Source organism: Saimiri boliviensis, chromosome 13 (genome assembly GCF_048565385.1).
Source record: "Saimiri boliviensis isolate mSaiBol1 chromosome 13, mSaiBol1.pri, whole genome shotgun sequence".
NCBI lineage: Eukaryota > Metazoa > Chordata > Mammalia > Primates > Cebidae > Saimiri > Saimiri boliviensis.
The window spans coordinates 88,531,290-88,545,424 of NC_133461.1; the positions used below are offsets into that span (position 1 = coordinate 88,531,290).

Sequence of the window (14,135 nt, forward strand, 5' to 3'; positions counted from 1 at the left end):
TTTCTATGTCATGATTTCAGATTTTCTTTTCTGTTGTAATTTCAGAAGGTCAAACATTTTCAATTTCTATAGAAAAATCAACAATAATGGTGTACCAAAAATAATGTAAAAAATCTATAACTTATATTATCTTAGCAAGAACAGAATATCTAATAGTAAAATAATTTAGATACAGTTAAAACTTAGGGGGAAAATAATATCTTTTACATTTTTCTTCATTTTATTTTATTCCTATTTTTATTCTTTCTTTTACCCTTTCATTTTTCTATCTTTTATTTTTCACCATGTAAAATTACAGTGTGTTGGTAAAGAAGTCCAGCATTATAGCATAAACCATAGAGTTATAATTTCTCTGCTCACTCAGATTTAAAGTATATTATGATTACTTAAATTCTTTTAAATTGTGGTTATTGCAATTCATACTAGCTGTTTTATGTATCTTTTTTGTTGAGATTGAAATAAAAATATGAATTCCCTGTTGATTCTAAATGAGAAGACTTCCTTCTGAGAAAAAAACAAATACTCAGATAGTATTTTACTTTCATATATACTCATTGCCATAAATGTCCATAAAGAATGACAGATGTTACTTTTGGATTATAAAAATTATCAGCCGTCTCAAATAACATACCTACACTAACAATAAAATCAAAAACAGTTTTGGATAATGGATGCCTGATATACTCAAGAATATAATCCAGGGATGATTTAAAAGTCAGACGAAACAGAAACCCAAATATTTCTCTATGTTAATATAACCTATTGATTATACTTTTTTGACCATAGTATTAATAAATGTTATATATTGTGATAGACTCAAAACATTGCAACATCAACTAGCTTGAAAGTTTCCGTAAAAAGGTATTTGTAGGTTGACTTCTGTGTATGAAGGGATTCTACTGAAACATACACACACATACACACACACAAAACAAAACACAACTTTTTTTTTTTCAGAAAATGTACAATAATTTGTGCAGTACTGTAATCTCTGAGAGAAGGTTTAAAAAAAATTGATAAGCCTGACCATTGTTCCAATACCAACACTGCCTATGGGCAATTATGGGACCACAGAGTAAAGAGAGGAAAACCAAACATAATCTGACAGCTTTCTTTCTTTCTTTTCTCTTTCTTCTTTCCTTCTTTCCTTTCTTTCCCCCGTCCTTCCTTTTCTTCCCTTCCCTTCCCTCCCCCTCCTTCCTCCCTCCCCTCCTCCCTCCCTCCCTCCCTCCCTCCTTCCTTCCTTCCTTCCTTCCTTCCTTCCTTCCTTCCTTCCTTTCTTCCTTCCTTGCTTCCTTCCTTCCTTCTCTTTCTTTTCTTTTCTTTTTCTTTTTCTTTCTTCTTTACTTTGTCTCACTTTGTTGCCCAGGCTGGGGTGCAGTGGTGCAATCCCTGCTCACTGCAATTTCTGCATCCTGGCCTCAGGCAGTCCTCCCACTGCAGCCTCTTGAGTAACCAGGACTAAAGGTGCACACCACTATGCCGAGCTAATTTTTTAATGTTTTGTAGAGATCGGGCCTCCCTATATTGCCCTATATTGCTCAAACTCATGGGCTCAAGTGATCCTCCTACCTCAGCCTCCCAAAGTACTGGGATTACAGATATGAGGCACTCAGCCTGGCCTCGCAGTCTTGAGGTGACAGAGGTCAGAGTTTAGGGGAATGCAGGCAGCTAGAGTTCACAGGGCAGAGTATCAAAGAAGATGGAGCGGAACAAAGAGTGAGATCTGCAGAGGGGTCTTCCCAAGCCTTTGGCTGAATACAGATTGGTACCAGCATGAGAAGGAACTCTCCAAGGCTAGGAAAGAAACCCTGGAAATCAGTGGAATGGAGTCACTTCCAGTCCAATGGAAGTGCAGTCACTTCCTGGAGGTCACACAAGGCTGGCATTAGTTTGTGTTCGAACCAGTGAGTATGAAGAGATCTCATGATATAGGGGGCATTAGGATAGAATCCCCGAAGTGTCATGGCTCAGTAGTGGGGCTAAATTTGTCCTAAAATAAAGATGGCTTTGGACCTGATAGCAGAAGAAAGAAAAAAATAATAAAGATAACAACAGAAAGCACTGAAATAAAAAAGCCAACAAATAGTTTAGAAGAACAAAGCCTGGTTCTTTGAAGAGATCAATACAATTGCTTAATCTCTAGTTAGATCAACTAAAAGTAAAGAGTGAGTTTAGCAAGATCACAGGATTGAGGATTAATATACAAAATCAATTGTATTTTCATATACTAGCAATGAACATTTCATAGTTAGAACAAGAAAATAGCATGCATGATTAAAAATATGAAATACTTAGAGATATATTCAATAAAATATTTGTACAAAAAATTGTACACTGAAAACTACAAAATATTGTTAAGAGAAATTGAAGAAAATCTAAATAGAGACGTATCATTTATGCATTTGAATACAATATTGATAAGTTGTTAATTCTTTCAAACTAGAGATTCAACACAAAACCAATAAAAATTCCAGCAGGTTGTTTTGTTTGTCTGTTTGTTTAACTGACAAGCTGATGCTAATTTATATGGAAATAGAAAAGACCTAAAGGAGCCAAAACAATTTTGAAAATGAAGAGTGTTGTTGAAAGATTTGTACTACCTGATTCCAAGATTTACTATAAAGCTACAGTAATCAAGACAGGGTGGTATTGTTTTAACAATAGAAACATAGACTAATGGAACAGAACAAAGATTCAGGAAATAAATTCATACTATATGGTCAGTTGGTATTTTTTATAATGGTGCTCAAGTAAGCTAATGGAGGGAAGATAATCTACCTGAAATAGGTTATCAACAAATGGGGCGCTGGGGCAGTTGGATAACCATATGAAAAAAGGAAAACAAAACAAAACAAACAAAAAAAAAAAAACAAAAAAACAAACAAACAAAAAAAAACACCTGTGAGGTTTACCTCACACCTAAAACAAACATTAACTCTAAATTGAATACAGACCAGAGTAGGAGTAAAACTAAGACTTGTAGAAATTCTCTGACCTTCTTCTTCCAAATACATTTTAACAAATGGGCAAAAGGTTTGAACTGATACTTCACAAAAGAAGATATATGAATGGCCAATAAGGACATGAAAAGATGCCCAACCTCATAAGTCTTTAGGGAAATGCAAATTAAAGCCACACTGAGATACCATTACATAAAAAATTGAAAATACTGACCATACTAAGTGTTGGAGAAAAGGTGGAACAACTGAAATTCTTACACATTGCTGGTGGGAATGTAAAAAGGTTTAAGCAATGTGGAAACAGTTTGAAAGTTTGAAAGTTTCTCATAAAGTTAAGTGTATCTTACCAATGAATTCCATTCCTAGGAATTACTAAAGATATATAAAAATATATGTTTGTACAAATGCCTTTTTCCACTTATAGATAATTCTACAAAAGGCAAGGCTGTAGTGACAGAGATCAGCTAAGTGCTTGCCAGAGGCTGAGAATGGGGTGAATGTGAGATGGAATGGGGTGAACTACTTGGTACATGAAATAATTTTTAGGGGCAATGATGAAAAGCAAAGCGATAAACTGGGGAAATATTTGTACCATAAATATTTGTACCATAAGCAATGAAGTGTTATTATCTATAATAAAGCACTTCTGCAAATCAAAAAGCAATATAGAAACAAATAGAAAAATTGATAGATTTATGAATAAGCATTTCACAGAACATATAAAAGTGATAGAATTGGGAAAAGAAGCTCAGTGTTCAAACTTTGATAGCAACAAAAATTATCTAACCAAAGCAAACCATCAGAACCCTTAATCTTTGAAAATTAGGTACATGACTTCATAAGGAGGTGGAGAGAAGGTATTTTTTCTATCACCAGAGAAAAAATTGCTGTTTAAGGAATAATCACTGGCTTGGAGTATGAACATACATACCCATGCTGTGTTAATTAGATTAAATTTTATAATAAATTTGAGTATCAATAATAAAATGTATTTTAATGGTTTCATGAGTCATTTTATATTGAATTATTAGTAGTATCAATTTATTCATTGTAAAAGTATAAAAACATGTCAACTCAATAATGATGTTTCTATTATATTACATTGTTATATAAGAATATGTTGTTTGTATGGATATATATTCCTTTTCAAGGTACACAATGTAACCTGAAATAATTACTTATTAAAGCGAACAGGCATTTTGCTAAGATTAGCAGCAAAATAATGTGAATTTTCAGTTTTTCTGATAGCCAAAAACCTTTTCACTATTTTGAAATAGGAAAAAACAGAAAAAAAATATGAAAAAAATGAAACTCTTACTCTTCCAATTGGCATACAAAATGCTAAAAGACAAGTGAGAAGAAGGGAAAAAAGAAAGCCCTTGATAAAAGGAAAGCTAGAATTGTGGGTGATAGAACCTCATGATCTTTTTGCATGAGTTGAAACTGTACAGGAGATGACAGTCTGCAAACTTCACAGGAGAGAGGGGATCTGAGGTGAAGGCTGAGCACACTAGAGACTGAAGAACAAATGAAGATGGTAAAAGACTGTGGAGACTTTTAGCAAATGCTTCTTTTGTACAGATTCCTTTTTTCTGTGGGGATGGGAGAGACTTCTGTTAATTCATTTAAGAAACATGGCAGGAATCAAAGAAACTTGATGCCTTCACTGATTTCCTAATCTCTTGAACTAAAGACACGAGAAGCTCTGACTCTAACTTTCCCTCCCATTTCTTACTGGCTTGGGCTTTCTGGCCTCTGAAACTAATCAACCTGTGACCAATTCAATGTATGGCTGGTCAGGGTCTAGAGCAGGCGTCCCCAAACTACGGCCCACAGGCCACATGTGGCCCCCTGAGGCCATTTATCCGGACCCCCCACCGCACTTCAGGAAGCGGCACCTCTTTCATTGGTGGTCAGTGAGAGGAGCACAGTATGTGGTGGCCCTCCAACAGTCTGAGGGACAGTGAACTGGCCCCCTGTGTAAAAAGTTTGGGGATGCCTGGTCTAGAGAGATGGTCAGAGATGAGCACAGAAATGGAAAGGAAAGATTCAGAACCTTCTTAATTTTATGTCTGTTGAATCTAATGATAAAAACTTTGGCTTCTATTTTATGTTTTCTTTTCCAACTTTATTTTTCTAATACTTTATTTTCATTATATTTTTAAATGGTATGGGTTAAATAAATCAATCACCAAAAATAGTTTGGAAAATCCTACTCTGAAGTACAAGTTTAAAGTATAAGAGTAGCTCTAGAGGGAGAGAAAAGGTCACTGTTTTGTGAAGTTTTGAAATCAGCCTCTGAATTATATCCTTGTTGGTTATTTGTACATCTCTCATTTTTGTTATTTATGTGGAAAAGCAGCAGTAGTAAGCATTGTTAATATTTCATTTGGAAATTGAAAAACAAACCTCCAAAGGAAACAGAGGTATTTTTGGAATTTCACACACAATGAGTGGTTCACATCTGGCACCAAGACTAGATCGCCAATGACACAAGAATATTGAAAAATACAACGGATTAATAAGAATTAATATTCTTAGTAAAAATTATAGTCACTCTTTGGGGCCTGTTGGAGTCTGGACCCATCCATTTTTCCAGTCTTCTCTCCTTCCAAACACAAACTCTAGGCTCCAGCTGGCTGGGCTACACATTTGCATCACAGTGCCTCCTGCATTTCCCAGTCTTCTAATTTTGCCAACACCATTTTCCTTGCCTAGAAATGCTTCAGATCTTCCTTTTCAGTATTTCAGTGCTTTTATCCCCCCTCAGCTAAACGTCCAGAGACTCTTGAGTATCTTACCACTTAGCTGTTTCTGCTTATCTTGCTCAGCAGGCAATGAGCATCTTCAAAGGATGTGCCATCAAGGTCTAGAATAAGGAGATCCTGAGACCATAAGCTCCACTTAGGGGAAGCTAAAGGTTGTGGACTCACTAAAGTTTATATCAGTATTTAAATGGCAATTTACATGGTCATTTATATCAGTTTTTATATGGCAATGATATTTACAGTGTTACTTGGGCCAATGTTAGGAATTACAAAATTGCAAATTAGGTGCTGTGTGTGTGAAACCATTCTCCACCTTCATTCTCCAACCAGTTTCACTCCCGTGACCTGTTCTTTTTTCCTGAGGCATTTAGTGCTTATGCCAACTGGCTTCCCAGGGTTACCACTCCACAGTGCTCTATAATTCCTTCACACCCAAATACCTTCCATCTCATCGAGTTTAGAATTCCTATTATTATTATTATTATTATTATTATTATTATTTTAGAGACAATGTTTAGTTCGTCACCGAGGCTGGGGTGCAGTGGTGCGATCATAGCTCCAACTGCTGAGTTCAAGCTATCCTCCTGCCTCAGCCTCCAGAGTAGCTAGGACTACGAGTGTGTGTCTTTGCACCTGGCATATATATATATATATATATATATATATATATATATAGAGAGAGAGAGAGAGAGAGAGAGAGAGAGAGAGAGAGAGAGAGAGAGAGAGAGAGAGAGAGAGAGAGAGAGAGAGATGGAGTCTTTCTATTTTGCCCAGTCAGGTATGAAACTCATGGCCTCAAGTGATTCTCCTACCTCAGACTCCTGAGCAGTTGGGATTATAGACACCTGTCACCATGCCCAGCTAATTGTTCAAATTTTTTTTTAGAGATGGGGTCTCACTATGTTGTCCAGACTCATTTTGAACTTCTGGCCTCAAGCAATCCTCCTGCCTGGGCTTTCCAAATTATTGGGATTACAGGCATGGGCCACTGTGACCAGAAAAAAATTCCTTTTATGTGGTTGCTTGGTAACATCTGCTAGGCTATTCCAATATGTGAATAAAATTTAGCCCTGGAGAGGAGGAGGGAGTGCACAACTGTAGAGAAATGTGTAAATAAAATGAGAACCTTGTTCCAATAAACATGCACTTATTAAATATGAGGGGTGTGACACCCAGCTTCTCATTGCACAGCCCTGTCCTCTTTTTCTCTCCTGCCCTATCTGCATACAGAATTATTTTCATTATCTTAAAAGGCTGCTGTCCTTGGGAGACTGGATAATAAGTAGGTTAGGTTGGTAATGGTAAATATGTGCAACCAGTTGACACTCTGGGTATCTTTAATTATTTTGCTTGTTCAATGCACTTCATATGTTTGTGTCATTTCTTCTTTCACCTTGACTATGAGTTCTGTACAGGTAGTGTCTTCAATAGTTTTATGAACCTAGTGCATTGTATGGCAATAATACATATTCAGAAATATTTTGGCTATATTTATAGTAAAATGTGAATGTGAATGGTAGTCATTCAGTGCCATGGTAATCTGTCTTAAGCCTTAAGATGTTGTTTTGCAGTACAAACTTTGAAGTACCAATTGAAATGAAATACACGTGGAAGAAGAATAATAGATGGGAAATTTCCACTGACATTAACCAGTGGTTTTCAAACTTTAGTGTTCATAAGAAGCCCCTGGAGAGTATGTTAACATTTATGATTATTGAGCCTAAGAGATTTTGGTTTAGCAGGCCTGGAGGCATCCAGGAATCTGAATTTTTTAAACAAGTATTCTAGAAAATTATAGGGCACACTTTAGCAAACAGTGCATTAAAGGATATGCCTTTTTTCCTAATTAAAAACATAATTTTCCTTTCTTCCAATTTTTTAATTTTTGAAAAAAATTATCGAGCGTTCTTTATGTGCAATAAATGCAAAGATAAGTCAGACATGGTTTTTATTATATAACAGGTAAAAAAGTCTTAATAATAATAAACGGCATAAAGAGATAACAGCCTTATAAGAAGTTCAGATACAGTACTGGAGTGTTTGGGGGAAAAGTGCCAATTGCTGAATAGTGGATATCCTGGAAATCTTCAAAGACAAAGTACATATGGAAATCTGGAGATGATATAAAGGGAAATTTTAGGAGACGGTAACAGTATTAGCAAAAACACGGAGGTGGGAAGTACAGGTTATGGAGAACCTGAGCATTCCTGTGAGGGCACTAGGGGGCCACTGGAATGAGATGTGTAGCTTGGGAGAGTGGCCAGAGCTAGAGATTGTGCAGACATGTCTTTCTTTTTTTTGAGATGGAATTTCACTCTTATTGTCCAGGCTGGAGTGCAGTGGCATGATCTTAGCTCACTGTAACCTCTGCCTCCTGTGTTCAAGTATTCTCCTGCCTCAGCCTCCCAAGTAGCTGTGATTACAAGTATGTGCCATCATGCCCAGCTAATTTTTTGTATTTTTAGTAGAGATGAAGTTTCGCCTTGTGGGCCAGGCTGGTCTCAAACTCCTGCCCTCCAGTGATCTGTATGCTTCAGCTTCCCAAAGTGCCAGGATTACAGGCATGAGCCACTGCACCCAGCCATGTGCAGACATATCTTTAGTTGGGTGAGATTCCCAAGAGAAAGGGTAAAGACAAAGAAAAAGAAAACTCAATTATCAATGCCATCCAATTTACCTAAGGCTTATAGTAGAGAATTCAGTGAGATCATGTTTGGATAGTAAACATTTTTTCTTAATTATATATGATTTCAGTACTATGATACTAATATGTACATTTATCTCTATTGCTCCATGATATTAACTTATATTATTTGAGACAAACAAAATAAAACCCTTGAATGGAAAGAGAAAGACCAATATTAGAGCTACTAAAATGAAAATCAAAGCACTGTCTACTTAAGGTATTTCTAAAATATAATTCCATAGAATTTATCAGATATTTATACTCATTACCATCCATGTCACTATATAGTTTAGTAAGTAAATAATATAGTGACATGGACAGTAATAAATATAAATAAGGTATATTCTAGGTAAATTCTAGAAAATCAGAAAAATCTTATGCAGTATTCTCTTCCACTTAAAAACCAAATCAGCCTGAAAAAAAAACAGACGAAGCCTAAAAGCCCTAAGGGTTAAATAATTTCACTAACGAAAACAAAAGCAAGGTAAGCTGAAGTCACGGGAAATACTAGAGACAGAGCAAGAGGCTGAAAAGACGGAGTAAAGTTTTCCAGATGTGTAATTCTTTCTACACATTAGTGCAGTTAGTTTGCTCCACTCAGGTTCTACCAGGAAACAGACAAATAAAAATGCAGTGCTTGCTTTTTTTTTTTTTTTTTTTTTTTCTATCTTCTGTCTGTAATCTAAACCTACTTAACTAAAATTTTACATTTTGTTTTCTTTAGGAGAAGTCTTGATATCTATGATCTGCAGTTGTTTTCTTTCTTTTTCTTTTTCTTTTTTTTTTAAGCTGGCTTCCATTATAAATGGGAATGCTGTTGGAATGCCTGAAGAAACTTGTATGACTGTTGGAATACCTCCTTTTGGAAGGACACTTTGAATGTGTCTCCACCCCACAGTCCTCTTCTCCACATCGTAGAAAGGCCAAGCTGCTCCCTGCAGTTGGGGATGAGGGGTCATTGCTCTGTTTATGTTCTATTGTCATGGACCATCTGGGAGAATGGCTCCTGATTAGCTGTGGAATGATGAGTACCATCTCAGAGTCAAGGTCACAAGTTAGACCCAGGTCGCTTTTTTATAAGGTCCTAAATTTTGGTGCTTGAAAATATTATAAAATAATGAATGTTTTCTGGATATAATAAGCCAACTCTCCATTTTACTAAAGCCATAAAATAAGAAAGCCTTAATGTCCCCCTTTGGGTAACCTGGCTGGTCTTTGTTTTGTGTAGATGGACGTTATTGCGTTCATTATTGCAGCTGGGAGGTGGCTATCAGAGGCCTTAGAAATAATGATTTAAAAAAAAATCATGGATGTGCCCCCCACATCCTACATACAAGTGTATTTTTTTAAATAGAAAGGTGCTAAGTGATAGAATTCAGGTTAAGTCTAATAGAATTCTGACAAAAGGTGCTAAGTGATAGAATTCAGGTTAAGTCTAATAGAATTCTGACATTTTTTCTTCTCTTGAAGATTCTTTATTTAAAAAAATGTATCAATTGTGTCACTCTTTTTTTTTCTGTTTTTGTATTCCTTTTAAAATAAACATGTTTACGTATATATTTATATAAATAAATATATACATATATAAACATGTTTATATATACATAAATAAATTTACCTTTTTAAAATTTATATTCTTTCCTCTTTTGGTGGTACAATGTTAGCTATCACCATTTAATATCTTACTAACAGTGATTAAATGGAATGAGGGGATACTAATATAGTCTATTGAAAAGATCAAATTGTTAAGGGCAGTAGCACATGACCCAAACAAATTACAATGCAAATTAAAAACCAAATTGCAGGCAGTCATGGTATCTTACACCTGTAATCCCAGCACTTTGGGAGGCTCAGTTGGGAGGATCTCTTAGAGCCAGGAGTTTGAGACCAGCCTAGAAAACATGGTGAGATCCTGTCTCTCTATTAAAAAACATTTTAAAAAATTGGTCAGTCATGTTGGTGCATGCCTGTAGTCCCAGCTTCGGGGGAGGCTGAGGCAGGAAGGTCGCTTAAGCCCGGGAGTTCTAGGCTGCAGTGAGACATGACTGCACCACTCACTGCATTCCAGCTTAGGAAACAGAAAGTGAACCTGTCTCTAAAACAATAAATTAATTAAAAATAAATAGCCAATGACATGTTCAGATTAAATAAAGTGATTTTAAAAGGGAGATAATTTAGTCAAGGGGAAAAAGAAAATTCACAAATCTTAAAAATGTAAGCTACTATGGCACTGATTTATGAGTGAGGCTGAAAGAGATGGGTCTGAAGATGTTTCGTGGGTTCCCACGTAATTACAAAATAATATAGTTCTGTAGCCTAAAAGGATAATGTGAAAAATTACAATTTTATTGAACAGTCAGGATATACCAAGTTCTAGCAAGGTATTGTGGAGTAAAACAAATACTGTACTGTTAATATCATATGCCATACAGAATAGTTTACATGGAAAACCCCCCCTGTGCTCTGTCCATTCATCCCTCTGTTTCCACAAACCACTGGCCACCACTGATCTTTTTACTCTTTCCATGGTTTCCCTTTACCAGAAAATTATACAATTTGAACTATACTTTCTGGTTAGTTTTGCTATGAACTTAAAATTGCTCTAAAAAGGAAGCCTAATTATTAACAAAATAAGCATCTTTTAGGTGCACCATACTGTGTGTGCTACATGATGTTTTAAAAGATTAAATGCTGTTGGGAAGCATTGCTGAGATAAATGGAACCCTCAAAGGACAATGACAGTCCATCAGTGATCAAGTACGGCAACAACCAGTTCAGACTCTATGTGCTTTAGTCGTATCATATCAGAAAGTATGAAATTAATGTGAGCAGGGGTTATCATAGAAGACTTCACGGGGAAGCCAGGACACAAACGAATCACTGGGGGATGGGGTAGATAATTTCTGGAAGGGAAACAGGAGGAGCAAAGGTCAAGTTATGTAGAAGCAACTTGAGGAGAAAAGTGAGGTTGTTACCATGGCTACAGCAGAAGGTATCTGCTATAAAAGTTTGGAAAATAAGGGTGGAACGGAAGGGTAAGGCCAGATTATGGAAATAATTTATTCAGCCTGAAAAGTCTTGGCATTTAAACACTACATATAGCAAAGCGGCTAAGAGCATGCACTGTTGTCTGCATTGCTGGCTTTGAATCTTGATTTGGTTATCGTGTGACTTTGGGTATCTTAGGAAGCCTCTCTGAGTCTCAGGTTCCTCACCTGTATGATGTAGATAACAATAACACCTACGGCATGGGGTCACTAGGGGATTAACTGAGTTCACATCTATAAAGTGCTTGGAAAAGTGCAGGCACAGAGTAAATTCTGGTTGTTATTATTACCAATTCAGCCATTCATTACACAAACTCCAACTGAAACATCTGTTAAGAAGCTGGCATTACAGGGGTGAAGGGAAGACATCTGCCTTTTAGGAAATCACATTTCAGTTGGGAAGATATTTAGATAAATATATCTAAGAAGATCATAGATTTGAAGAGAAAGGGAAAATTTTAACAAGTGATTGACTGTACTGTTATTTTTCCCATTTATCTATTTCTTTAAATCCATAGAAAAGAATTGATTTAACATTTATATTAATAAGTTTATAGCATTAGCAGGTGTGAGTCACAGGAATGGGACAGAAATGTCGTTGGGAAATTTTAAAAACAACTGTAATACCCTACTGCGTGTGCATCAGGACTCTTTAGGGATCATTTTGGTTAAGCAGAACTTTAAGAACTCATTACAACAGTCAAGACAAAATGGTTTCTTAAATCCATGTTCCACGTTTCTCCTGAATTAGAGAGATTGGTTTTCTGCACAGCCTGCAGACTACAAGATGGGCACTAGGCGTTTTTTGGGCATTGGTGAATTCATTATGTTGTTAATAACTCTTTAAGGTTTCCTACTTTGATAAAACACATCTAAAATTTATGTCTTCATTTTATAATAGAAATGTCTATGGTATCCATTGAAAGAGATGTTGAGACCAGGAATGGTGGCTCATGCCTGTAATCCCAGCACTTTGAGAGAATGAGGCACATGGATCACCTGCATTCAAGATTTTGTGACTAGCCTGGCCAACAAGGTGAAACCCCGTCTCTAGTAAAAGTACAAAAATTAGCTGGGCGTGGTGGCATATGCCTGTAATTCCAGCTGCTTGGGAGGCAGAGGCAGGAGAATTGCTCAAACCTGGGAGGCAGAGGTTGCAGTGAACTGAGATTGCACCACTGCACTCCAGCCTGGGTGGCAGAGTGAAACTGTCTAAAAAAAAAAAAGATGTTAAACTTGCCTACAGAAGTGCTTTAAGCCAATGGAGGTTCAATACTAGAAGTATAGTGATGCCAGCAGAATTGCAAGTCATTTTATACCTCAGGGAGGTCAAAGTAATACCTTGTTAAATATAACTTTCCAAAGTAAATGTACCTCTCCAAAGAAACTAGGATCAACAATTTTCTTGTGAGTACATATTTGTGTATATATTCCTATTATTAATAAAGGTAACTAAACTGCAAACTGTGCACTGGAAACTCTATGCAGGTAAAAATTTAATGACATATAAGAGATGATCAGATAAGACTTTTTTTTTTTTTTTTTTTTTTTTTTTTTTTTGAGACAGAGTCTCACTCTGTTGCCTAGGCTGGAGTGCAGTGGGGCAATTTCGGCTCACTGCAACCTCTGCCACCTCCCATGTTCAAGCAATTCTTGTGCCTCAGCCTCCCTAGTAGCTGGGATCACAGTTGTGTGCCATCATGCCCAGGTATTTTTAGTAGAGATGGGGTTTCACCATGTTGGCCAGGCTGGTCTCAAACTCCTGACCTCAAGTGATTTGCCTGCCTTGGCCTCCCAAAGTGCTGGAATTACAGATGAAAGCCATCGTGCTCAGCTAGATTTTGAACTAAATGGAACATCTTTAGTTGCTTTCTTGATAAAACTGATTCAAAGGGCCTTTTCATAAATTGTCTTTCTTTAGAGAAGATTGAAAATGAGAAATTTTTCTACTGATAAAAGTCAATGGCAATTCAATCACTGAACCGCAAAGCCGTCTTATTGGCCCATACTGGCAGTTCATAGCAGTCTCTTCATGGAGCTGATAGCCATTCTTTTCAAGAGACAATGGGAGGAGCAAAATATACATAATACATTTTGGAGGAATAAATTAAAAGTTCATCAAATATTGTGAAAAGTCCCGGACATGGATAGACTTAAGATTCTGAATGTCTGCATGAGTTGTTTCATCTGCCAAATAAACAGATTGATTCAAAACTATTTCTTGAGCACCTCCTCTGTGCAAGATACCACATTGCATGCTGGGTGCCAGAAAAAAGAAACGGGAAGTTTCTGCCTTCAAGGAGCTCATAGTCTGATATAGCATAAAATTCATGAGCAGAAATACATCATAGAAAACATGAAATGTCATAATAAATATCCCAATGAAGTGCTACCTTCAGCTGCGGAGACCTGGGAAGACCACTCCAAATGTGGGAGGAAACATTTGAATTGGAACACGTTAAAAGAGAAATTATCATATACCTATGTTGCTTAAAATATAATTGAGAGGAAAAGAAAATAGTTTCTATTGGTTTTGGTAACATAGTAGATTTATCTCACCTACTTAGCAATAGCAAAAATACCAACAGAAAATGAAGAAATATTTGGAAAATTTTCTGTGTTTTAAAATACCCTGTAAGTTCAAGATCCTGGGCATTTAAGAATAGATTAC

The 14,135-nt window shown here is 36.4% G+C and overlaps 1 protein-coding gene across 5 annotated transcripts in view; it reads right to left on the bottom strand.

The window, feature by feature from the left end:
- The window catches only part of DLC1 (DLC1 Rho GTPase activating protein), a 523,653-nt gene that overhangs the window by 201,258 nt on the left and 308,260 nt on the right, over positions 1 to 14,135 (bottom strand). The window contains exon 6 of one of the 5 annotated variants that reach the window (XM_074383943.1): positions 6,403 to 9,431. The exons of the other annotated variants lie outside the window; for them this stretch is intronic. Coding sequence (XP_074240044.1) covers positions 9,385 to 9,431 — 47 coding nt within the window. The 3' untranslated portion in view covers positions 6,403 to 9,384. Of the gene's footprint in view, positions 1 to 6,402; positions 9,432 to 14,135 lie in introns of those variants that run through there. 5 annotated transcript variants of the gene reach the window in all.